Below are 19,547 nucleotides of genomic sequence, written 5' to 3'. Positions count from 1 at the left end.
TTACAGTAGCTGCGTTACACTAAACCGTCATGTACTGTAACTTAAGTGCTTCAGTGCCCTAATTGCGAGTGATTTTTTGTAGCTAAATCCATTTAACAACGTTACATTATGGGTATGATCAATTTATAGTGCCCACCATAATCTGCTGATACAGTAAGCACTCTCTGGCCCCCAATAACATGTGGATCATAATCCCTTTTAAATTCGTTAAATGCATGTGAAATTAGCAGTGCATATATATATGTGTGTGTGTGTGTGTGTGTGCAGTGGGTGTGAGAGCGTGTTTCAGCAATGGATTCTGCTCTGTGTTGCATTAAATGAATGAGCACTGGGTGTATGCACCGAGTCGCTCCAGGTTTTTGCAATGCAAATGTTGATTTGCAATTGCATCGATTACGTTCACTCCTGCAAATGCGATTGTTTTTTTTGGAGGGGGCGGGGGCACGGCGATTGCAGGCTTTTCTCGTGTAATAAGCAGCGGGTGCTCGCCCCCCTCGGTGAAGGTGCAGTCAGCAGTGGTGGTGCTGGGTGTTGGTGGCTTGGCGCAGGCTCAGTCTGTTTTGACGTCAGTGGGAGTCGGGCTGAGGCAGGCAGTGCGCACTCTCTGTCTGTCCCTCCATTGTGAGCCGCTGAAGGATGCGATCGGGCTGATCTGCCGCCGCCCAGTATACAGCACCCAGCCAGCGAGCAAGTGACAGTGCCAGCCGGCCCCAGCCCGTTATCTCTCTCTCTCTCTCTTCCCTCCCCCTCCCCGTTCGAAGGCGAGCCGCTTTGAGTGTGCATTTCTGCAAAAAAAAAAGGCAAGCCACTCCTGCAGGATATCTTTTCTTCCCGTCTGCTGTGCACCGGCAAAGGAAAGCAGCGAGCCCGGCCCCCCCTCCCTGGCTTTGGATGTGTGATTAAAACCCGGCGTTTCGAAGAGAGGGTTCAGTCCGAGAGAGAGAGAGAGAGGAGAGAGGCCAGAGCTGTGCTACTTTGCAAACACTGACCATGGGATGTACAATGAGTGCCGAGGAGAGGGCAGCCATGGAGCGGAACAAAGCCATCGAGAAATCCATCAAGGAGGATGGCATCAGCGCCGCCAAGGATGTCAAGCTGCTGCTGCTCGGTAAGAGCGAAGGCGCCCGGGCTCCCACAGCACCCTCCCTCCCTCCCTCCCTCCCTTCCTTCATACATCCATCCCTGTCAGCCTCCCTCCCTCCATCCCAGTCAGCCCGCGGCGGGCTGGAGAGGCCGGCCTGCCGGGCTTCTGTCCTCTCTCTCAAATCTCCCTTTATCTCCTTTATATTTGCTCGCGTTCCCTTTTTCCCCACCTCCCCAACCCCACTTTCGCTCATTTTTTCTTTTTTTTTTAAATGTTCCAACAGGGGCGGGCGAATCAGGGAAAAGCACCATCGTAAAGCAAATGAAGTAAGTGGCTCATGTTTTGGACTTCATTTTATACGGATTTTAATATCGCGCATACATTTCTCGCTATATGTTCTCGCCTCATTTTGAGTCGAGACTGTATCTTGAGGTTAGATGTATATTAATGGCAGAGACCCGCCATATTTATGGTGCTGTTATCTCAGTCTATCTCCAATATATTGATGGGTTTGGTGTGACTTTTCCCAACATGTGCTCTATGGTGATTGGAGGGTCAGATTTTTTGTGTGCAGGAGGGGAGGTTATTTTTGTTTTAAAATGCCTATTTGTTTGGGAAGGGGTGTGGGTCTGGTGTATTTATGTTGTAGCTCTATCACCATAGCAGGGCTTGATTCTCTGTGCAAGGATGCATCAGGACCGAGATTGAGCTTCAGAGGAGGGGCAGGGGAAAAATCATCTGCCGCTACCAATTAAGCTTTAATGCCCAGCTTTCATCTCAACCTTTTTGTCATATTTGATCGCTTGACACGGGCTGCAAGGCCAGCTCTGGTATTTAAAACAACTACATGGAATGCGGATTTAACCTGGCAGACGGCAAACTGAACACTTGCCATTTAAAGCTTTTAACCGAGATTTTACGATTCATTGTTGTAATTAATCAGCCAGGATTCACTCGGGTTCTGATTAATAGCAGTGATATTCTCATTATTAATACATGGGTGCGATTACATGGATCATAAAGCAGGTTGGTCCCTCCCTAGCCTACCCGATCATTCCCTTGAATCCTATTTTCTTTACAGACAGTATGGGATCCTCATGATTTGGGGGATAAGAGAATGTGTGCTAGCACATTGGAGTGATAGCATTGCCCTCGCCATAAGTACCAACCCGTTATTGCTGTATAAGAATAATGTAGGCCTATCAATTTGTATGACTGGCCCAGATCTGTGTGTTATGTACATGGATGTCCATGTACATAAATCACTAAAAACCAGTGGACCGGTACAAAAAGTAATCACTGACTAATGGAATTTTTGGCCTTTACCTGAAGGAGGCTGGAATACAAAAGGGAGGAAGTTATGCTTCAGTTGTACAGAGCCTTGGGCACACCCCATCTGGAGTGCTGCGTTCAGTTCTGGGCATCACATCTTAGGAAGGTATTGGCCTCCGAGGGGGATGCAGTGCAGAATGGTAGTGGGGCTTAAAGGTTTAAATTATGAGGCCAGGTTGCAGAAACATGGCTTGTACCTCCTTGAGTTTACAAGATTGAGGGGCAATCTGATTGAGGCGTTTAAAATAACAAAAGGGTTTGATCGGGTAGATACGGGGAAACTATTTCCAAGGTAGGGTAATCCAGAACAAGGGGGCACAAATTTAAAATGAGATCTATGCCTTTCAGAATTGAAATCAGAAAGCACTTTTTCACATCAAGGCTATTAAAAATCTGGAACCCTTGCCCCAAAGAGTTGTGGATGCGCAGACAATTGAAATTTTCAAGACTGGGGTTGATGGATTTTTGTTAAGCAAGGGTATCGAGATATGGATCAAATGGAGTTGATAAAGATCAGTCATGATCTAATTGAGGGGTTGAATGGGCCTATTTCTGTTCCTGTGGTCCTATCTGTGACTGGCCCAGGTCTGCGTATTTATCTGTGCATTTACATGGAAGCTCTATTTTTATAATTATCTGTATGTCTTAATTCAGAGTAGAATATTACCTGTATAACTAACAGCACATTTCTGTGTATCATGGACCAGATCAGACAATTGCATGCGTAACTGGCTGGAAGCCTAGATCTGCCTATAGGACCCAGGTTCGTGCTTGTGTACCAGGGCCTGGGTCTTATTTGCATGTAACTGCCCAGGTTGTAGCCCAAAAGTGATGATGCTGTAGCTTGGATTTGTGTGTCTGTGTGTTGGGGCCTAGATTGATTCAGTATGAGTTAGGATGGGTTTGGTATGTGCAATGTGGGTTTGGTTTGTGCGATGTGAGTTGTGGGTCAGTGCACAGTGGGTTGCAGTTGAGGTTGGTGCTGTGCAGGTTGGGGTTTGGGCGTTCTGGCCTGGGTTGGTGCAATGTGGGCCTGGATCGTAGTGTTGGGACTTGTGTTGGTGTGCAATGGCCTATGTCTGTGTTTTCCAAATCGCGTTGGTTCGTTGGTGCCTAGTTTCGTGTGTTTTGACCTGGGTGTGCATCCACCTTTTGTAACCTGGTCTGGCTACGCCCCTGACTCAGTTCATCTGCTGCTGAAACCCTCATCCATGCCTTTGTTACCTCCCAGACTCGACTATTCGAGTCTGGGAGCCTCCCACCTTGCACGCTACGTAAATTTGAGCTTATCCAAAACTCTGCTTCCCATGGCCTAACTCGCACCAAGTCCCTTTCACCCATCACCCCTGTGCTCGCTGACCTACATTGGCAATGCCTCGCTTTAAAATTCTCATCCTTGTTTTCAAATCTCTCTATGACTTTGCCCCATCCTGTCTCTGTAACCTCCTCCAGCCCCACAACACTCAGATCTCTGCGCTCCTCCAATTCTGGCCTCTTGAGCAGCCCTGATTTTCTTCACTCAACTTTGGGGGTGCCAAGCCAGCGGCAGCCAAGGCTTTAAGTTCTGGAATTCCTTCCCTAAACCTCTCTGCCTCTCTCCTTTTAAGACACTCCTTAAAACCTACAAAAGAACATAAGAAATAGGAGCAGGAGTAGGTCATACGGCCCCTCGAGCCTGCTCCGCCATTCAATAAGATCATGGCTAATCTGTCTTGGGCTCGGCTCCACTTCCCTGCCCGGTCCCCATAACCCCTTATCAGTTAAGAAACTGTCTATCTCTGCTTAAATATATTCAATGTCCCAGTCTTCACAGCTCTCTGAGGCAGTGAATGCCACAGATTTACAACCCTCTGAGAAAAGAAATTTCTCCTCATCTCAGTTTTAAATGGGCAGCCCCTTATTCTAAGATTATGCCCTCTAGTTCTAGTCTCTCCTATCAGTGGAAACATCCACTCTGCATCCAAGCCCCCTCATAATCTTATGCGTTTCGATAAGATCACCTCTCATTCTTCTGAATTCCAATACCTACCTGTCCAATATATCTTTATGTGGATGGGTGTCAAATTGTGTTTGCTAATCGTTCCTGTGAAGAGCCTTGAGACGTTTTACTACGTCAAATGCACTACAATAAAATCAAGTTCTTGGGTTTTTTGGGGGGTCTGGAGGCTGTGTGTTATGCTCGGGGTCTATGTGTTCTGCCCCCCGTGTTTGTGTGTTGTGGACCCCCGGGTCTGTGTGATGTGACCCCCCCCCCCCTCCCGGCCGGGTCTGTGTGATGTGATGTGACCCCCGGGTCTATGTGTTGTGGCCCCGGTGTTTGTGTTGTGACCCCCCCGGGTCTGTGTGTTCTGACCCTGGTGTTTGTGTTGCGGACCCCTGGGATCTGTGTGATGTGATGTGACCCCCCGGGTCTGTGTGTTCTGGTGCTTGTGTTCCGGACCCCTGGGATCTGTGTGATGTGATGTGACCCCCCCCCCCCCCAGGATCTGTGTGATGTGATGTGACCCCCGCCCCCCCCCCCCCCCCCGGGTCTGTGTGATGTGATGTGACCCCCCGGGTCTGTGTGTTCTGGTGCTTGTGTTCCGGACCCCTGGGATCTGTGTGTTGTGATGTGACCCCCCCGGGTCTGTGTGTTGTGGCCCCGGTGTTTGTGTTGCGGACCCCCGGGTCTGTGTGTTGTGATCCCCCCCCCCCCCCCCGGGTCTGTGTTCTGACCCTGGTGTTTGTGTTGCGGACCCCCGCGATCTGTGTGATGTGATGTGACCCCCCGGGTCTGTGTGTTCTGGTGCTTGTGTTCCGGACCCCTGGGATCTGTGTGTTGTGATGTGACCCCCCCGGGTCTGTGTGTTGTGTTGTGACCCCCCGGGTCTGTGTGTTCTGACCCCGGTGTTTGTGTTGCGGACCCCCGGGTCTGTGTGTTGTGATCCCCCCACCCCCCGGGTCTGTGTTCTGACCCTGGTGTTTGTGTTGCGGACCCCCGCGATCTGTGTGATGTGATGTGACCCCCCGGGTCTGTGTGTTCTGGTGCTTGTGTTCCGGACCCCTGGGATCTGTGTGTTGTGATGTGACCCCCCCGGGTCTGTGTGTTGTGTTGTGACCCCCCGGGTCTGTGTGTTCTGACCCCGGTGTTTGTGTTGCGGACCCCCGGGTCTGTGTGTTGTGATCCCCCCACCCCCCGGGTCTGTGTTCTGACCCTGGTGTTTGTGTTGCGGACCCCCGGGATCTGTGTGATGTGATGTGACCCCCAGGGTCTGTGTGATGTGTTGTGACCCCCCGGGTCTGTGTGTTCTGACCCCGGTGTTTGTGTTGCGGACCCCCGGGTCTGTGTGATGTGACCCCCGCCGCCCTGGTGCAGCCACAGCCTGTGTACCGGGAGCAGGCTGGAGGATGTGAAGCTGAGTGAGGAGCCGGCTCTGGGCAGCCACAGGCCGGGAGCGGCTCTCCGGGCCCCGCAGCGCTGGGTTGGGAGGGGTTTGCGAGCCGGGTACCGGTGCCGGGGCCGATCTGGGCTGACAGAGCTCGGCTCGGCTGTCGGGACCGGGCCGGCACTCGGGCCGCCGAGCGATTTTCAGGCGCTTTCGTTGGTGGACAGCGCCCAGGGAAGAGACTCGGCGCGGCTTCGGCAGCGCTCGGGCGGACTCGGCGCCTCTCGGGGCTGGGTGGGTGGGCCCGAGACCCTGGTGTGGTCCCAGGTTGGTTTGAGATCCCAGAGCTGCTTGGCCTCGCACTGGAGACACGGGGCCATTCAGAGCCTGAGGCATTGGGTGGTTTTAGTCAGTCAGCAGCAAGGATCATTCTTGCTCCCTTGGCCAGCAAAGCTGTAGAATTTGCCCATCCACATTACACAGCAACAGACGAGCGAGGCTTGTGCATACCCAGATGCTGGAAAGTTGCAATTTGGGATTTGCATTTCTTCTCGTTGCCAGACTTGAACCGTCGAATGGGAAAGGTCTGGGCAGGACAAGAATGAAGCCTCGCTTAGCTTTCCTATACAGATGGGTCCCAAGTGTTCACTGACCAGAGGCATCGGGGAGAACCAGCTGTCTAGGTGGTTCCTATGGCGAATAAGATCACAGCACTGCTCATTTACTTTACAGCACAGCTGCTGCTAAGATTGAGACTGCCGGCAGCAGCAACCTATACCAATATAGATAGGTCTTGAAATAAATACCCAGCATCTCCTGAGTTCAAACCTTGTGATGTGGCAGGACTGACATATGAGGAGAGACTGGATCAACTGGGCCTGTATTCACTGGAGGTGAGAAGGATGAGAGGGGATCTCATACAAACATATAAAATTCTGACGGGACTGGACAGGTTAGATGCGGGAAGAATGTTCCCGATGTAGGCGAAGTCCAGAAGCAGGGGACATAGTCTTAGGATAAGGGGTAGGCCATTTAGGACTGAGCTGAGGAGAAACTTCTTCACTCAGAGTTGTTAACCTGTGGAATTCCCTACCGCAGAAAGTTGTTGATGCCAGTTCATTGGATATATTCAAGAGGGAGTTAGATATGGCCCTTACGGCTAAAGGGATCAAGGGGTATGGAGAGAAAGCAGGAAAGGAGTACTGAGGTGAATTATCAGCCATGATCTTATTGAATAGTGGTGCAGGCTCGAAGGGCCGAATGGCCTACTCCTGCCCCTATTTTCTATGTTTCTATGTGACATGGATGCCCTTTACCACCGGATTTAATTCTGGCTGGCTGCTCATCTGTGCCATCCACCATACTGCTCCCATCTGGCCAAAAAATAACAAAAATGCCATAAAGCTGATTCCACAATTCCATGGTATATATTGTAGAGAATATGTACATGGATATCTTGGATTTAGATGTCACTGATAAATCTCTATAGCTTTGCTTTCATGGTTTATATTGTGTGGTCCCTTCAGTGTGTCACTACCTTGTAACATATTTCTGTCTATTGTTGCATAAGGATTCCTGAAGAACGCAACTTGTGTGATGCGTGCAGAAGTTTGTACCAACCAGACAGAGTAATTTATCTCTCTACAAAAGAAATAATTTTCAAATGTATTTTAAATTTTCAAATTATTCCACAAGGAATAAAATGCTGGCACTGACACCAAACTCTATGTACTGTTTAAGAGTAAGAAGATGGCAAGTGAGGAACATTGCTGTAGCATGAAAGCTTAACAGCTATTGAGAATTTTTCATCATCATTCAAGTTTGAATAATGGAAAGGATAGATAAAATTATTAATTAAAAAAAATTCTGATATCTTGATGGACAAAGTGAGAACAGATACAAATACTTGGTCTTGGTCTCCTAGAGACTTTCCACTGGTACATTCTGTAACATTTCAGATATGAAACTCAAATTTTAGATATTTGTAATGGGCACCCATTTGGTTCCTTCCAGTGATATTTAAAAAGAGATCATAGATTTTCAAAGAATGTCTGGGTACACTTGCTTGGTCCTACTGAGAGATACCTGGGGAAATGTAGAAGTTCTTGGAACAATTTCCAAGTCCATGCTGTAAACATCTGGCAAGCCACAGCTGATAGATGGTGGGAAGAGCCCTGGTTCACCAAATCATTCCGAGTACCTGCAAACCTCTGAAGATGCAATAACAATGCGCAAGTTTGCATTTGTGAAACTGTTCTGCTTGGATTGATTAAGCAACACATTGAGAAAGTTAACAGACCAATGCAAGTGTTTGAATCGAGGTCTGACATTTGGATCCACTTGGATAGGGAAACACAAATGGACTAATATAGGATAAAGCCTGGATTAGAGTATGATCAAGACCTTCCAAAGGAAGAGACAAATATCTGAAATTTTTGGGTGGGTGGAATTCAGAATTGGGTAGAAAATGATCTGTAAGGGTTGTTCTATCTCTTAGAACACAAAGTTAGAATGGAAGGAGATGTTTTGTATGCCTTGCCTCGGTAGATTCAGATAAGTTGACCACATGTATAAGACTGTGATCTTGCACAGACTGAATTATTTTTCTGTTGCACATGGATTCTCATCACTATCAAATTACTATTTAGTATTAAACAGACTCTCTGCAAATATCAGTTATCATGTGTCCCATCTTAAACTTAGGATAAAGAGCAGCAAATAACATTTGCATTCTTCATGCATCTTTTGTATCAAATCATTTTTAAAAGGTTATACATTACATTTTGCAGATACATTGTGAAAATAGTCAAATATCGAGAGGATCAGAGCAGTAAATTGCACCAGAGCACACTTGCAATAATGACATATTGAAAGGATCAAATCCTTTATTTTGTTTTTATTTTAAAACTCCCAATGGTACTATTGTTAGGTCCCTGAACTCTGCAATTCTAGATGAGCAGATATAGTGACAGTGAACTTCTTGCACCTGATCCTGTATAACCAGTTATTTTGCAAAGAGGGTCAGCCTGCAGGGAGCATAAGAATGTTCAGTGCCCTTATAACAAGTCAGCCAAAACAGAGAGGTTGATATTGTGTGAAATGCCTTCCATGGTTCATTTTATCTAAAACTTCGCTGTTGCAGGTTATTGGTAAGAGAGTTTTGACCTAGCGATTTTACACTGTATTAATGATTGCACAACCAACAAAGTGACTGTGCCACAGTGCACCTGGTAAAGTTGAAGTGTGTTCATTTGAATTCACTTAACTCTTTTAATGTTCAAGTTATAGGTCTCTCAATTCTTGACTTGCTCTTTTGTGCCATACTATAAAGCTGCTAGGCATGGTACAGCCTGCTAGGAGACAGTTTGTGTATGATCCCCTCTTCACTGTCCAATTTTGCTCTAGTGACTTAAGGGCAGAGCTCCCAATTTGTATCAGTGCAATGACTCTGCACAGACGATCTGCTCCTAGCCCTGCCCCTCTCAACACCCTTCCAGACCAACTGTCTTAAAGCCTAAAACACAGAAACAAATGAACTGGGGTACCAATGCTTTAGATAGCTTCATGTAGAACTTGTGGGAATCCCTGGGAATTTAAATGAAACTCCTTAACAGCATAAAATGTCTCAAAGCATAATTGTTTTCTGCAGAACACTAAAAACACATCAGTTCCACAGGAGAGCTGGAATTTGGAATATTTCAATCCGCCAGACTGAAATTTTAGAACTAGAATTATTTTGGCCACCTTAAAATTGCAGTAGTCATTAAAAATTATGAGAATTTGAAGGATATAGAATATTTCACCCATATGAATGAGATTATTGCATTTAACTTCCTAACAGTCACGGTTCAGAGTCCTGAATCTACTGCCAGCAGATAGCGTTATTTAATTCTTTTGATTTCACGGGATGAGTCCTGTGGTTGTCAGTTAAAATGTTCTCCTTTTTGATTTTAGAATGCAGTTATTTCTGATGGGGACTGGACAGCGCATTGGTTAGAAAACTCTAATTTTACCTCCGGAAAATGGTTCAAATCCAACATAGCCTAACATGATGAAACTCTGATAAAAATCTGCTGCTTGGGGCAGGTAATTTTAACCCAAATCCTAGTGGTTGTAAGTCCATAGCACGGACTGCCCAACATTTTTATCAATTGTTTGGCAATACTGTCCTTTGGATAAACTACCCAACTTGGGTCCTGCACACTTGTTCTGTTGGCTCAGGTGGATGTTTGTGATTCCATGGCACTACTTGTAGAATAATAGCCAGGGGAACTTCCTAACATTCCTCCTTTAACACTGACAAAAACAAATTCACTAGCTGTTTATTGTTCATATTGTTTGTGGGGTCTTGCTCTGTCAGAGGATTAAAGCATTTGAGAGAGAGGATATTGGGCAATAAACAATTGCAGCGATAATAAGGCAAAGCCGTGAAGGGATTTATAGGTAAGGACAAGGATCTAGGAATATAGCATGGGCAGGGGTTGGGAGGGCGGGTTGATGGGCAGCCAGGAAGATGAGAGGCCAGCAAGGAAATGGTTATTCAGGACATGTCAAAGGCATGTACAAAGGTTTCCGTGGCTGTGGTGCCGAGGTTGGAAAGACCGAACAGATTACTGGTTCAACCTGAGCAGGGAAAAAGCAATGGGCTGGGAGCAGGGTTTGTGGCAGGGGTCAATGGCAATGGCTTTCATCTTCTCGATATTCAGCTGGACAAAGCTGTAACACAACTAAAAGCTGGCGTTAGACAGGTAGTCTAACAGAACAGACACAGTCTAGGGATCGAGGGAAATGGCGGATAAGGGTGTCAACAGCGTACATGTGAAAAATGACTCCTGCCTGCGGATGATGTTGCAGAAGGGAAGAATGTGTCAAAGGATCGGGGGCCAAGGATAGATCCCAAAGGTGATGGTGTGAGGGAGGGAAGAGATGCTGGAGATACACTGACTGCAATTTAGAGCGCGAGGAATAGAATAATACAAGGGCCGTCCCAAAGAGGTAGAGGACGAAGGAGAGTCATTAGAGGAGGAAAGTGCAGTTGACTACATTAGACCCTGTGAAAAGATCGAGACACATCTCTTTCGTCTCCACTCCCCCCTTCGCCCTACATTTGATGGCTATACCTTCAATTGCCTGGGCCCTACACCCTGGGATTCCTTTCCTCAACCCCGTCTCACTTCTCCACCTCCTTTTAAGATTAATTTAAATGGAGAAACATTGCAAAGTGCTGCAATACAGAGAGACCTGGGGATTCTTGTGCATGAAACACAAAAAGTGAGTATGCAGGTACAGCAAGTAATCAGGAAGGCAAATGGAATGTTGGCCTTTATTGCAAGGGGAATAGAGTATAAAAGCTGAGAAGTCCTGCTACAACTGTACAGGGTATTGGTGAGGCCACACCTGGAGTACTGCGTACAGTTTTGGTGTCTCTATTTAAGGAAGGATATACTTGTATTGGAGACTGTTCAGAGAAGGTTCACTAGGTTGATTCCGAAGATGAGGGGTTTGACTTATGAAGATAGATTGGGCCTGTGCACATTGGAGTTCAGAAGAATGAGAGGTGATTTTATCAAAACATACAAGATAATGAGGGGGCTCGACAAGGTGGATGCAGGGACGATATTTCCATTCATCGAGGAAACTAATACTAGGGGACATAGTCTCAGAATAAGGGGCTGCCCATTTAAAACTGAGATGAGGAGGAATTTCCTCTCTGATCTATGTAATTCTATGCCCCAGAGAGTTGTGGAGGCTGGGTCATTGAATATATTTAAGGCGGAGATAGACAGACTTTTGAGTGATAAGGGAGTTAAAGGGTTATGGGGAGCGGGCAGGGAGTCCATGATCAGATCAACCATGATCTTATTAAATGGCGGAGCAGATTCGAGGGGCCAGGTGGCCTACTCCTGCTCCTATTTCTTATGTTCTTATGAATCCTTTAAACCCACCTCGGGCCAAGGTTTTAGTCACCTCTCCCAATCTCTCCTTCATTGGCTCAGGATACATTTTCTTAAAATTATGTTTCTGTGACGGACCTTGAGTTGTTTTTCTACGTTAAAAGTGCAATATATGCAAGTTGTTGTTGAAGGATAATGCACTATGGTCGCACTCACAGGATATCCCTTCTGACTTTGGTTAGGGCCATTTCAGTTTGTGAGAGGGACAGAAGCTGGACTGGAGAGATTCAAACCAGGAGCTTTAGGAGAGATGAACATGGAGCTGGGAGGCCACAGCACTTTCAGGGACCTTGGAGAGGAAGGAAGGTTGGGGTTGGAAAGAATCGATGGGTCTCTGGTGGGTTTGTTAAGTAGTGGTTTGATGCCGGAGGAAAAAGAAGCATAGACAATTGGGGAATTAACGGAGCAGGTGATGGGTACCATGAATGATATTAGCTTGGGGGAAAATAGGTGATAAACTACAAGGAGATGAGAGTCCTGGTGGGCAATAGGGCGGTCGGAGATGGGCAGGTGAAAGGGAAGGAAGTAGCGGAGGTAACTGCACAGATGGGCTTGACTTTGGAAAGAAAGAAGCTCATGAGCTCCTTGCATTTGGTGTTTGAGCTGATAGAGGGGGATGGGAAAAAGAGGCTTAAGGGACCATTGTTCTCTCTGTCCAGAATGATCCTGGCTGAGGAGAGAAAAGTATAATGGTGGTGAAAAGCTGGACCCCATTATTGATGGCTAGGCCAGGTTAGCACTAGGTTTGTTGGAGCTTGCACTCCTCAGACTTGAGGGGACAAAGATGGAGGTATATCATCCCAATGAAGGGCTATAACCAAAATATTAACCTGCCTCTTCTCCTCTTAACAGATTCTAACTGACCTGTTTATGTACAGCATTTTCTTTTCATTTTGTTTGATTTCAAGCATTTGCAGTTTTTTTACTTTGTGTAGAGGAATACTCTATGTTTATGCAAAAAGGTGATGAAAACAGAACCTCGTCCTCACAACCCCTTGTCTGCGTATTAGCACTCTTTGGAAACTGGGCAAATGCTCTGAATAAATAGAATCATAGAAATTTACAGCACGGAAGGAGGCCATTTCGGCCTATTGTGTCTGCGCCGGCCGACAAAGAGCTATCCAGCCTAATTCCACTTTCCAGCTCTTGGTCCGTAAGCCTTGAGGGTTACGGCACTTCAAGTGCACATCTAAGTACTTTTTAAATGTGGTGAAGGTTTCTGCCTCTACCACCCTTTCAGGCAGTGAGTTCCAGACCCCCACCACCCTCTGGGTGAAGACATTTTCCCTCATATCTCCTCTAAATCTTCCCCCCACTCCGCCCCCCCCCCAGTTACTTTAAATCTATGCCCCCTGGTGTTGACCCCTCTGCTAAGGGAAATAGGTCCTTCCTATCCACTCTATCTAGGCCCCTCATAATTGTATACATCTCAATTAGGTCTCCTCTCTGCTTCCTCTGTTCCAAAGAAAACATCCCCAGCTTATCCAATCTTTCCTCATAGCTAAAATTCTCCAATCCAGGCAACATCCTCGTAAATCTCCTCTGTATCCTCATGCAATCACATCTTTCCTGTAATGTGACCAGAACTGTACGCAGTACTCTAGCTGTCGCCTAACTAGTGTTTTATACAGTTCAAGCATAACCTCCCTGCTCTTGTATTCTGTGCCTCGGCTAATAAAAGCAAGTAATCCGTATGCCTTCTTAACCACCTTATCTACCTGGTCTGCTACCTTCAGGGATCTATGGCCATGCACTCCCAGGTCCCTTTGTTCCTCTACGCTTCTTAATGTCCTATCATTTAATATTTATTCCCTCCCCAAATGCATTACCTCCAACTTCTCCAGATTAAATTCCATTTGCCACTGTTCTGCCCTTCTGACCAGTCCATTGATATCTTCCTGCAGTCTACAGCTTTCTTCTTCTTCATTATCAACCACACAGACAATTTTTGTATCATCTGCAAACCTCTTAATCAAACCCCCTACATTTAAGTCTAAATCATTGATATATACCACAAAAAGCAAGAGACCCAGTACTGAGCCCTGCAGAACCCATTGGAAACAGCCTTCCAGTCACAAAAACACACATCAACCATTACCTTTTGCTTCCTGCCTCTGAGCCAATTTTGGATCCAACTTGCCACTTTGCCTTAGATCCCATGGGCTTTTACTTTCGTGACCAATCTTCCATTTTGGACCTGATCAAAAGCCTTGCTAAAATCCACATACGACCCTTCTTGTTGCCTCCACAAAAAAAAATTCTGTCAAGTTAGTCAGGTACGACCTTCCCTTAACAAATCCATGCTGACTGTCCTTGATTAATCCGTGCCTTTCTAAATGAAGACAGCCTAAATAAAGCCCAGTACATTTACATCTCTGTGTCCAATTATGACTGGTAATTGAGTCGCTTTCATTTGGGCGTGCTCCTTAATAATAGATTTACATTATAAAACAGAAAAAAATGTTTTAACTAAAGATGATGACCAGAATGAGAACCTATTCATCTAGACGAGTACACAGCTTGTAATTGTTGTGCTATTTTTATCTCCTTGTATTGGCCATGTTTGACTTGATATTACCACATTCACTCCATGTGGGAAAAGTCCTAAAATCTGTTGTCCCAAGCCCCCACCTCATCCCCAAATGCTCAAAACTGCACAACTGTGCCCCTCCATCAACGAAACAACATGATCATTAAATGTACAGTTCCAACATAATACCAGACCAGTGATTTCATCAACATTTTGGGACAGGTTGCATTGAGAGTTCTGATGATCCAGGATACAATGGATATGTCTGTCAAAGTAAAATCTGAAAGGCTTCTCCCTAATTAAAGCAAACCTGAGCAATCTCTTACCCGTTTCTACAAAACGGTACATCGCTGATGGAGAATCACAAGTTAATAATAAAGAAAATCCATTGCAGGAAATGCATAATCATCTATTACCTTGCAACCTCAGCAATATTGTCAAAAAGGGTCCTTGCATGTTGATCAGCAGTGTCGCCTGAAATGTTCACTGAAGCCCGGGCGACTCTCAGTACATTTATATTTGCAGTGTTGTCATGTACTGATTCTAAATAAGACCCTGCTCCACTTATGATCGTAAAATGAAAGATTCTGTCTCGTTACTATAAGCTTTTGTTTGTTTCTTTTGAGCATGCTTCTAGTATGAGAAAATGTCCGTGTTTTTACTTGACTTTTTTGGACAATATTGCAAGTTGAAGTGTGCTCACCTGAATTGTCTCATAACTCTTTACTATTCAAGTTATAGGTCTCCTGCTGATAGTGCAATTGCATGTAACTTTATTTTATTCTTCAGAAGCTATCGTTGCAATAATTTTCTGTAAGTTTTCAAATTGTAAATATCTGTGCTTTTTAAAAAAAAACTTCAAATGTTGTATAAAAAAAAATTCTTCCACAAACTGATGTGATGCAAAGAAACTGGAATTGTGTGCTGCTGGTACGATAGGGTCATATAACCATGTTTTGATTTGGTGTGATATATAGACAAATACACTGTGCAATATGATAGTCTGTTAGTTGATTGTGGTACTTAGAAGTCGAGCATTGATTAAATAACATATCCCAGAGAAATTGATATATTAAGTGCTTGTATTAAACTGCTCTGAAGGAAATTGGGGGCATAGTCTACTTTCATTTTGGATCTTGGTTTGAAACATTTGAGAAAGAAATGAGCCATGCTGCCTTTGGTAAGGGAGGAGGGATCTGCATGGTGTTTTATGTTGGAGCTCTGCTATTTTTCCTCTAGAAACAGAGTTTGAATCTGGCATGGACAAGAGGGGATGAACATCTATCATATACTCCGTTAACTACTGTATCTGAGGGTCTAAGTGGATTATTGTTGGGGCAGTCCACAAAACTACCTGTCATGAGGCAAGATTTAGGATTTATTGGAAATTTCCTTGTAATAATGCCTAGTGTAAAAACGCTCTGTTGTGGTTGGAGAACTCTTCGTGGGGCAATACATAGGGATACTCTACATTGTGCCTGACTCACTGTGCCTGATTTGGGAGCATGTGCAAACAGTGAAAGGTTTATTCCTCAGGACTGCCATCGATCACCTGTTGAGTACATGAATAAATATAAACAAAAGACATAAGGATTTGATTGGGTGACTGTCTCTGACCTTAAGATGTTTATGATTATTTTAAGATTATGTTGTCAGTGAGGACTTGACCATTTCCCACAGAAATCCATTGCAGGGGTATCAGTCAGTGCTGTGCAAACTTGTCTTGCAACTTTCTCTTGTTGCCTCCTCTGGTAATTGTCGGTGATTGGGAGACAGGGCACTGTCCATTGTGAGCGAGGGACAGACAGATAGGGATTCAACACTGCACCACTGTTGTGCACATCTAGTTGCATTGGTGGTGGTTTGGGAACAGACAGCTCAGCAAGTGCTCTTTGCTCAGGAGATGCATGCAAGGGGATCCAGTATGGACATTGAATGGGGAATAAAAAGACTCATGGGTGTGATCAATGCTTGGATCCGTCCAGTTTCCATTTGTAAGAAATTCTATATATTGTATTTTTTTAATATAAATTGATAGCTAGGCCCAGTATTACAATTTTAAAATGGGTTCTGTTACTGATTGCTGAAAAGTGTTTATTCTGATTTGTTTGTATGTGTGGGTGGGGTTAGGTGAATATTTACATTGTCTAATTTAAGACTCCATGGAAACGATGACTCTCTTGATAGTGACCTTAATTACACAGAGAATGCATCAGGCTGGAATCTGAACCCAATGAAGCAAGTCTTGTTTGACTGACTGTGATGGGGAATTTGCTCCGAGCTGCCCCTGCTCCACCTCTGTAACTTTGTCCGAAGTGCAGTGGAAGCCCCGTGTAGGCGGGTAAAGTGATGCGGGCGGAGCGGGAGCAGCTGTGTAAATGTTCCCGGCCGAGGTGTTTGTTTGAAGTTGTGGATTCCTTTTGTCTCTAGTCTGTCACTGCAGAAAGCATTTAGAAATTTTTGGTTGTGAAGGATGCCTTTTATGGTGTCAGTTCGGAGAGCAAAGAGAGAGGCATATAACCAGGCTGGTCCTCCACGTTTTAGATTTTCCTGTTTTGCTATAAGGATTGGTTGGGGTGGGGGCTAACAGCAAGTTCATTTCGTGTGAGTGAAGCTTTTTAATCAGAGGCTAGTGTTCAAAAGGTACCGAAGAAAGTTTCTAAAACCCTGAAGTGTTTATGGCTTTAAAATAGATAGTGTAAAGTTAAGCACAATCTTGTGTTTATCTGCTGATACATTATTGCTTCTGTGTAATTTTACATGAGAAATCCAAATAAATTGTTTTTAGCCTGAACTGTATGGTCTGGCAATATGGTGCTTTCCACCATCTGGAAACCAAGGGCGGTTAGGTTATCTTGTACATAAGATTATGTTTCAGTTCATGGGAAATGGGAGCATCCTATGGAAGCTGACTTGGGAGAGGTTGAATAAAGAGAATTGGTTAGTGTCCGAAATTGTAACCAGGTTTAAAAATATATATATATATGCCTCCGAACCTCTCTGGCACAACTGATTAACACTGCATCACTGGACTGCTCCATGCACTAAAATTGTTACTTCTAATTTCTCTGGATCCCAGTGAGGAAAGCACACCAGTGAATCAGAACTACACATTCACTTCTGTTGTCTAGAGGTTCAAAAGGCCAAACCCTTGCCATTTACTCCCAATTCTTACAGTTCCTTTTTTAAAAAAAAATCACTTTTGAGATTTGTCCTTCACTGGCGAGGCCGGCACTTACTGTCCTTCACTGAGCGGCTGGTTAGGCCACTTCAGAGGGCAGTGAAGAACCAACCAGTAGTTACATATGGACCAAACCGGATATGGTCAGCAGATTTTCTTGCCCGAGGACATTGGTGAAGCAGTTGGGTTTTTACGGCAATCCAACAGCTTCATTGTCACTTTAACCAGCTTTCTATCTCAATTTTTTTTTAAATCTAAACAGCTATGGTGTGATTTGATGTTGCGTCCTCTGGATTACTAGTTCAGTAATATAACCACTATCCAACTGTATCCATTACTCAGGTGATTTATTGGGCTGTGGGATGAAGATCGAGCAGGCTATTTTTTTATATAATCGTTATCGAAACACACAATGACCATAAATGTAACATTTCTTGGTGGTTGTAATTACACAGTTACCAGAATTGAACTACAAACACTTCTAGTGATTGCCCTGCTTAGTAGCAGAGCTGAGGTCACAGCACCACTAGCTGCAACTGCACCTTTCACCTGGAAAACTCTTGCGTTTTAGTGGAGTTATGCTGCATCATCCTTTGCTGGAGGGAGGGAAGCCTTGTAGCGAACCTCAGACTGCACCTCTCACTAGTTTCACGTGATGAAAAATAACTTCGGCAAAGTACTGTTCCTTCACAGAAAGAATAGAAAATATACAGTGCAAGTGTGACAATTCATGGGGACTGGAGCAGGCCATTCAGCCCCTTGAGTCTGTTCCGCCATTCAGTTAGGTCATGGTTGATTCGTATCTTAACACCCTTTACCTACCTTGGTTCCAAATCCTTTTAATATCCTTGCCTAGCACAAATCTATCAATCTTGGTTTTGAAATTTTTAATTGAACTAGCCTCAACAGCTTTTTGGGGAAGTGACTTTGAGATTTCCACTCCCCCTTGTTTAACCTCGGTAGTGGGGCAACTTTTAGAAACAGTAATCGGAGACAAAATTAACAGTTGCTTGGATAGGGATGGATTAATTAAGGAAAGCCAGCATGGATTTGTTAAAGGCAAATTGTGTTTAACCAATTTGTTCGAGTTTTTTTTAATAAGGTAACAGAGAGGGTTGATGAGGGCAATGTAGTGTACATGGATTTCTAAAAGACGTTCGACAAAGTGCCACATAATGGGCTTGCCAGCAAAGTTGAAGCCCATGGAATAAAAGAGACAGTGGCAGCATGGATACGAAATTGGCTAAGTGACAGGAAACAGAGTAGTGGTGACCGGTTGTTTTTTGGACTGGAGAAAGGTATACAGTGGTGTTCCCCAGGGGTCGGTTCTGGGACCACAGCTTTTCTTGATATATATTAATGACTTGGATGTGGGTGTACAGGGCACAATTTCAAAATTTGCAGATGATACAAACCTTGGAAGTATAGTGAACAGCGAGGAGGAGAGTGATAGACTTCAGGAAGGCAAAGACAGGCTGGTGAAATGGGCGGAGACATGGCAGATGAAATTTAATGCAGAAAAGTGCAAAGTGATACCTATTGGTAGGAAGAATGAGGAGAAGAAGCCATGTAAACTAAATGGTACAATTCCAAAGGGAGTGCATGAAGAGAGCAACCTGGGGTATGTGTGCACCAATCCTTGAAGATGGCAGAGTGGTTAAAAAGGCTTATGGAATCCTAGGCTTCATAGATTGAGGTAAAGGTCCCAAAGTTAGTGGAAGCTAAGTTCCGTCCAAAGGACCGCTGAGATCCTGACGCTACTTTGGGCGGAAGTTTCATGGAAGAATCTCGGAAAGACCGCCCGGCGGCAAACATGGGACTTGTGCCCTGAATCTTGGCGGCAGCGTGCGGTAGCTCCCATTCTCGGCGGCTGATGCAATCGTCGGCAAAGTACTGCCGAGGATTGGCTTGGGCCCAGGGAGGGGGGGAATTGATAAAATTAAACATTTTCCCAAAATAAAATAAAAACACTAGAAATCCTTCACTGGGCCCCATCCACCTGAATCCCTGCAGAAGCAATAAAGAAAAGAAGTGGACTAACCTTTTTTTGCAGGTCTTCATATTTAGCGTTGAGGTTAGACCTGCCTCCACGCGGCGGCCT

The 19,547-nt window shown here is 45.0% G+C and overlaps 1 protein-coding gene across 3 annotated transcripts in view; it reads left to right on the top strand.

The window, feature by feature from the left end:
- Nucleotides 1-584: 584 nt before the first annotated feature.
- The window catches only part of LOC139278757 (guanine nucleotide-binding protein G(o) subunit alpha), a 323,558-nt gene continuing 304,595 nt past the window's right edge, over nucleotides 585-19,547 (top strand). For all 3 annotated transcript variants that reach the window (XM_070897862.1, XM_070897863.1, XM_070897861.1), the window contains exons 1-2: nucleotides 585-1,108; nucleotides 1,368-1,410. In XM_070897862.1, the coding sequence (XP_070753963.1) occupies nucleotides 991-1,108; nucleotides 1,368-1,410 (161 nt within the window). In that variant the 5' untranslated portion in view covers nucleotides 585-990. The remainder of the gene's footprint in view (nucleotides 1,109-1,367; nucleotides 1,411-19,547) is intronic.

Source organism: Pristiophorus japonicus, chromosome 13, assembly GCF_044704955.1.
Source record: "Pristiophorus japonicus isolate sPriJap1 chromosome 13, sPriJap1.hap1, whole genome shotgun sequence".
In the NCBI taxonomy this organism is placed as follows: domain Eukaryota; kingdom Metazoa; phylum Chordata; class Chondrichthyes; family Pristiophoridae; genus Pristiophorus; species Pristiophorus japonicus.
This window is presented reverse-complemented; position numbering and strand designations above follow the sequence as displayed.